The 8,028-nt window shown below is 29.0% G+C and overlaps 1 protein-coding gene across 1 annotated transcript; it reads left to right on the top strand.

Moving 5' to 3' along the window:
- Nucleotides 1-3,019: 3,019 nt before the first annotated feature.
- Nucleotides 3,020-3,802, top strand: LOC136083352 (uncharacterized). The gene has a single exon (XM_065802748.1). It carries the CDS (start codon nt 3,020-3,022, stop codon nt 3,800-3,802), a length of 783 nt encoding a protein of 260 aa, XP_065658820.1.
- The last annotated feature ends 4,226 nt before the right edge of the window (nt 3,803-8,028 follow it).

The following is an 8,028-nucleotide window of genomic DNA, read 5'->3' as shown; positions in this document are numbered from 1 at the left end:
AATAAACACAAGACTGTATTATTTTAATAAGGTACTTGCAATAAAGTACCTAAATAAAGAAAACTGACAAAACTAATTTTAAAAAAACATTTTAAAGTTTAAAAGCATGTGTATTAAATTTACCAAAATACCTGTTTCTTGAAAATCAGAATTTGAAGATTCAGAGTCAAACTTCATGCAAACATTACACATCTTCTTTGTTCCCTTGTCAAGATTTATTTTTAACAATAAACATTTTCCCCACCCTTTATCAGGTGAAACCCAATTACTAATATAATAGTTTATTTGTTTTTTGTCTTTCGCAGGCCAATATACAACGCTTTTGAGTTCATCTACCCAGTGCACAGGTACAGTCATTTTCTTTTGTTTTTTATCTTCAATGATAGTCACTACAGAGTAAAGTCTTTTTATTGGGCTAAAATCAAAAACAAAAATATGAATAAATGATCCCATTGATATTCTGATGTCAACATAAAAGATTGTTTATTATTACAGTTAATATAAATAAACAGACTTTCTATAATAAAATATTAAAAAAAAAAATATTAGCAACATTTATAATAAAGAACTTATTTTAAAACCGTTTTTTCATCAATCTTACCATGTATTGGGTTGTGATCGCTTCCTTGTGACTGTTCTTGCTTCTTTAATATTCATAATTGAGAGCAGCTCCTTTACTTTCGAAGTAAATTGTGAAAGATTAATATATATATATATATATATTTATATATATATATATATATATATATATATATATATATATATATATATATATATATATATATATATATATATATATATATATATCTGTTTGTGTGCGTGTGTATGTGTGTGTGTGTGTGGGCCACAAAAGATATAAGAAAATACTTATATGTCTATAATAAAGAGTAAAAAAAGTAAAAGCAATTATAACAATAATAACAATAATAATAATAATAATAACAATAATATATACTATATATATATAATATAATAATAATAATATACATATATATATGATAATAATAATATACGGAAAAAAACACACATACTTTTAGTGCAATACTGTGTTTACAAGTCCCTGTGTAATAAGTCACTGTGTAATAAGTTCTCGACCACGAGGTAATCCACTGTTATTCAGAGTGGTAGCCCTCTTATCAAATATAAAATATCAGATTGAGCAATTTTTAAATCAATGATGATAATGACTACACCATATTCAACTGACCAACTTGCAGCTCTAGCAGCCAACTGGCCAGGCCTTGGTCAAGGTAATCATTCAGCTGCTTCTCAAAAGCTTGATGCTACGATATCAAAACTAATAGTCACAGTCAGCATGCTTCTCACCCGCGTATCTGCTCTTGAAACTGAAAATATTACTCTAAAAGCAAATCTTTTTCAACAGCCAAAGTTAGCATCTCCGAGCTTGACCACAACTCTTAACTGGGCAAGCGCAGTCAAGCACGGTTCAGAAGCCAATAAAGCAATTATCATGGCAGTCAACGAAAATGCTAAAATTGTAGAAACAAAATCAAAAAGAGCTATAGTTGTAGGTCTTCCAAAATCCTTTGACAATAATCAAAGGCTAATTTCAGTTCAAAGTATGCATAAAAAACTTATCTATAATGTTGCTTTTAAAGTTGTTGAGCATTTCACAAAAAATATCAACAACACCACCAGTTTAACTACAATAGCACCTGAACCAAATGAATTGATCATCATTGAGTTTGACTCGAATTAGCACCGCAATGATCTCTTATCTAATGCAAAGCGACTTGCCTCAATAGATGAATTAAAATCTGTCTACATTCGCCCAGACCGTACACCTCTCGAACAAGAAACATTCAACAACCTGAACAAAAAGCGTGCTACAGAAAATGCAGAACTATTGGCAAAAGATTTACTTGACAAACCCTTTCGATTTGTTATCCGCAGCGAAAAAATCAAATGCATTGACACATCCAAATCAGTCAACATCAATGGAAGAGAGAAGAATCCATTCCTCAAATGGAAATCAGCTGCTGAAGCCATTCAGTCGCTCTCAACATCTCACTAGTTCAACATTATTTAACAAGGCCAGCTCTTCCATCAATTTATCTCATCTTTCGTGCTTCTACACCAATGCAACCTCCCTCAATCCAATAAAACTCATCGAACTGTCCTTACTTGCAGAAAATAATTCTTTTGACATTATTTTTATCAACGAGACATGGTTCAATGACCAATCAACTCCCTCTCTTCAGAACTGCAACCTCCATTGTTCAGACCGTCGCAACCAAATCGGAGGAGGTGTTGCTGTATACATAAATAGTAAAATCATCTCAAACAGAATAGAGGAATCCCTACTACTCAAAGATTTTATTCCTTACTATTCAGAAAAGTTATGGATTGAACAAAAGCTTTTGAATGAAACTCTGTTCCTAGGCTGCATTTATAGACCTCCTTTCTCCGGTATCGAAGCCTTCTTAGAGATTTCAAGTGCTATTTTCCATGCCAAAACTTTAATATCGACTAAAAAGTACAACGGTATCATCATTGCTGGTGACTTCAATTTCCCAGAGATTACTTGGACTTCCAACTCAGTCTTTTCCTCTAGTAAAATTGGTCTCAGTTCTTCATTTGTCTCTCTTTTTCAAGATTGTCATCTTCACCAAATCGTCACTGTCCCTACTTTCAAACCTGCTAATTGCCCTATGACAAAGACTCTTGATCTCATCATATGTGACTCTTCATATCGTGCTAGCAAAATCAAAATCGGTCCTCCACTCGGTTTGTCTGATCAATATCATTGCACTATCACCTGACATTACAAACTGGCTTCCAGCATAAAATTATCACGTTTCAACAGCTCTAAATTTATATAAAAGCATGGTAACTACGAAAAAATCAACAAAGAATTCAATAATGTTGACTGGTCATCTATTTTAAAAGACTTAAATGTAGAACAATGTTACCAACTTTGGCTCAACAAATACAATGAATGTTGTTTTCAATTTATCCCTCGTATGCCAAACAAACCATCCCCCAAAAAAAACCATGGATGACAATAGAACTATTATCTCTTATTCGTCTTAAAAAATCGCTGTGGGCTCGTAACGTCAGTTCAAAGAGAAAAATCACATCACTGGTTGGGGAATATAGGGAAACTAGAAAGTTTGTTAAAAATTTAAGTCATTCTTCTCTGAAATCTTTCGAAATTGCCCTTGCCAATGATAAGCGTAATCCTAAAAGACTGTTTTCATACATAAATAGTAAATGCTCTGTAATAAATCAAATCTCATCTATGCGAATCACCAGTTCCAGTGAGATCATTAGCTCTGATAAAATTACAATAGCCAACTCACTTAACAATCAATTTCAATCAGTTTTCAGCAAAGAGCTATCCAATGACAATCTTCCCCGTTTTGATCGTAGAACTAACACAATCCTCAGTAGCATATCTTTCGATACTCTGGCCACTCTAATGGAACTCTCAGCAATAGATATATCTAAATCACTTGGTGTAGATAATGTCAGTCCTCACGTTTTACGCTTTTGTTCTACCTCAATGTCTTCTCCACTTACTCTCATCTTTAAAAAGTCATATGACAATGGTGAAATTCCAAGCTCATGGTCCAAAGCAAATGTAACACCTTTATTTAAGAAGGGCTCCAGAATCGACCCATCAAACTACAGACTAATATTCCTCACCTCGATTGCGTGTAAAATAATGGAGAAATTAGTTAAGAAGGCAATCATGCAGCATTTAAAATCAAACAATCTTTTATCAGATAGTCAACACGGATTTTTAGAGAAAAAAAGCATGCATTACAAATCTCCTTGAAACAATGGACTTCTTGACTGGAAATATAGCCAGAAAGCTACCAGTTGACGTCATATTTCTGGATTTTGCTAAAGCTTTAGACAAAGTCCCACATCATCGAATGCTTTACAAATTAAAAATGTTCGGAATCGAAGGCAATCTTCTCAATTGGATATAAGCTTTTCTACTCAACAGGTCTCAACGAGTCATCCTTGGCGACACTCAATCGAATTGGTTACCTGTGACAAGTGGAGCTCCGCAAGGATCAGTCTTGGGTCCAATTTTATTTGTTATTTTCATCAATGATCTGCCAAATGTAATAAGCAAAGAAAACAATTGTAAGATTTACGCTGATGACGCTAAAATCCTAAGCATTGTCAACTCACTTGCTGCTCAACTTCAACTCCAATCAGATATTGACCAAATTGTCCAGCGGTCTAAATCTTGGCTCATGGAGCTAAATGCAAAGAAATGCAAGGTCATGCACTTTAGCCACAAAAAAAAACATCTTTCAAGTACTCAATGGAGGAATTAGACCCTTGTTCAATAACGACTCGAACTACATTGGAAGCAACTACCTCTGAGCGTGACTTGGGAATTTAAATTACCAATGATCTTAAAGCAGAAACCCAATCCATCATTGCCTCATGTAAAGCAAATCAAATGCTAGGCATCCTAAAACACACTTTCCAATCTCGTGATGCTTCTTTATGGAAACAACTCTACTCCATCTACATCCGTCCTTCACTTGAGTTTGCAATTCCAGCTTGGAACCCTCGTATGGTGAAGGATAAACAAACTATTGAATCAATACAGCGTAGAGCCACAAAAATACCAGACAAACTAAAAAAGTTAGACTACAAGTCCAGATGTTTACAACTTGGCCTATCTTCTCTTGTTGAACGTCGTAAACGTGGTGACCTCATCCAAAAATATAAAATTATTAATAACATCGACATAGTCAACTGGCACTTTCCTCTCATCACAATTCCACCAAAAGCAAATCACAGAGAAAGAATTCAACATGAAAAGTACAGCAATAATTTAGCTCGTTTCCACTTTTTCAACAATCGCATTGCCAATGCATGGAATATGTTACCAGATAAGAAATTAGTTCTCCAACTGTCAACAGTTTTAAAGCGAGCCTCGATAAGCTCTAATGTTACTACAGCTCGCAGCTATCTATAGTGAAAGTTGTAATATGAGCTTCACAAAAACTAACTATAATCTGACATTCTATGATTTGTATTTTGTCAATTATTTTTACTTTTGTTGTGACAAATATATACTACTACTACTACTATATATGTTTATATATATATAAAATATATATATATATAAAAATTCCTTTAATTAATTAACACAACTCTAGTGTATAGCATGTATTGAACATTAAAAGTAGATATAGATAAATAAAAAGTTTAGCTTAGCATATGTTGTGCAACAGTGTACTAATAAAAAAGCCATCTTTTATTGTTAAACAAACACATTTGTTAACCAAAGTATCTTTATGTTTAACTCTGACAATATGTCGAACATTACTTCTGAAGAAATATACATCTATATCCTTTGAATTTAAAAAGTGTGTAAAATAATTATCCAAATAATCTTTTCTATAATAGAAGCACGAGTATTGATCATTCCCTAAATTAACTTTTATGAAAACCACACTATGTTTGGTTAAGAAGCAACCATCTCTTAAGTTGGTGATAATTTTGGTTTTTTTTGCCCAAACCTAATAAAAAAGTTGATTCATCGAGCCTTTTACATATTTGTGATATAGGATTATGTTTAGATTGAACTAATCTTTTAATCTGCAGCAAGAAATTTTCAAACGGAAAAGCAGATAAACTGTCAAGCTGAGCATTGTAAAACGCAACATCATCACATATATGCAGAAGACTATGTATGTTATAAACACAAAATAGTTGACCAAATGTTTCGGTTGAGTTTAAAACAAAGTATTTAATCAACCGACAAGCATTCTCTAAATTTGATCTTCGAAACTCAGCATTACTATCACAAAAAATCCGTATTGATATTGATCAACTTAAGAAAAGTTTATATGTACATTTAGCTGCATTAAACTGTTTGAAATTAGGTCTAACATGTTTAAAGAAATTTTTCCATGGTTAGTTCCTTTAATCCCACCCTTAAAAAAATATAGAATTCTCCGAGTAGCTCCTAAACAAACAAGTTGCATATAGTCCAAAGTAAACATGTTTATAAAATCAAGGGAATTTAGCTCACTGAATATAGACTTTTCATGTTGGTGACATCTTCAATTGTAATCTCTGTTAGCATAAGTATAATCAAGAAATTTAATATTTGCACGCAAATCTACATTTACTTCTATATGAGAAAAAACAATTCGATTTAATATACATCTTCCAACAATAGTAGATTGTTCACAAGAATGATAACCAGTATGATTAACTATACGTTTTAATAAGGAGCGAGCAGGGGCATCACAAATAAAAGCATAAATTTGAACCATGTAACTTTTGTCATTCACTACAAATGGAGAGCTTGTTAGCATTTTTAATTTATCTGAAAAATCTTTTAAAAATAAATGACATTTAGGTTTAATTGATCCACAATACATTCCAATCAAAAATTAATTGTAACCTTTAATAAGACCAACAATTTGCCATAGCTATGTAGAGCTGGATTTGTACAGTGGTAAACCATCTACATTAAAGCTTGAAGAAATGTTAACATCAAGAAATGAATTATAAATTATTTGATTAGTGATCTGTTTTTTTAATCCAAGATATATATAATTTCCACCATCAACATTTTTGAAACCAATACTTCTTTTTGTTTTTAATAAGGCCCTACAATCCAAAAGGCACTTTAAACTTATATTCAAAAAATATAGCTAAAATTTCATTAGTGCATCGTCGCGTACAGTGGTTTTTAAGTGACCATTCCTTAATTTTTTAGCATAACACTAGATCATATTCTATTTTATTATCAGGTATCACATATCTAGAGTCAGAAAGACTGTTACTACTTTCCTCAAGTCCTGAATTTTGAAATAAATTATGATACTTAAGATCTCCACTCTGAGATTTTGGTAACTTCGTTGGATAATTATTGCTTTGGGAACTAAAAAACTTTTATGATTATTTCCAAACTTTTCTAAAACTACATTTCTTTTTTTTTTCTCCATATACTAAAATAGTAATTTTTATCTCATTTCAAATATATATATATATATATATATATATATATATATATATATATATATATATATATATATATATATATATATATATATATATATATATATATATATAGTTAAAAAACTTAATTCATTTAAAAAAATAAAACAGCATATTATAAAACATGCTCTTTAAAAACACCTTGAATTTGGTTAAGATAGCTTTCTTGCAACTTTTTCTTTGCTACTCATTACTTAGAACATATGCACAAAAATCTTTGTATTTCATTATATCTATAAATTACATTAACAAATATAAAAACTACAAATTAGAAATTAATAGTTAGAAATGTACTAAATTGTTCCTAAAATTGAATAATTTTATTTTAATACTTTATAATAAAGTGTGTATTACAAATACTAAAAATTTTAAAATTTTATACACTAAATAAAAAAACCAAGAAACTGCTTATATATATATATATACATATACATATATATATATATATATATATATATATATATATATATATATATATATATATATATATATATATATATATATATAAATATGTATATATACATATATATATATGTATATATATATATATATATATATATATATATATATATATATATATATATATATATATATATATATATATATATATATATATATATATATATATATATGTATATATATACATATATATATATATATATATAAATATATATATATATATATATATATATATATATATATAGATATATATATACATATATATATATATATATATATATATATATATATATATATATATATATATATATATATATATATATGTATATATATATATATATATATATATATATATATATATATATATATATTTATATATATATATATGTATATATATACATATATATATACATATATATATATATATATATATTTATATATATATATATGTATATATATACATATATATATATATATAATATATATATATATATATATATATATATATATATATATAAATATATATATATATATATATATATATATATATATATATATATA

This window comes from Hydra vulgaris, chromosome 08, assembly GCF_038396675.1.
Source record: "Hydra vulgaris chromosome 08, alternate assembly HydraT2T_AEP".
Classification (NCBI taxonomy): domain Eukaryota; kingdom Metazoa; phylum Cnidaria; class Hydrozoa; order Anthoathecata; family Hydridae; genus Hydra; species Hydra vulgaris.
This window is presented reverse-complemented; position numbering and strand designations above follow the sequence as displayed.

Excerpts from the sequence above, each read along its gene's own strand:
- LOC136083352 (XM_065802748.1), top strand. The coding sequence starts at position 3,020 with ATGACAATAGAACTATTATCTCTTATTCGTCTTAAAAAATCGCTGTGG.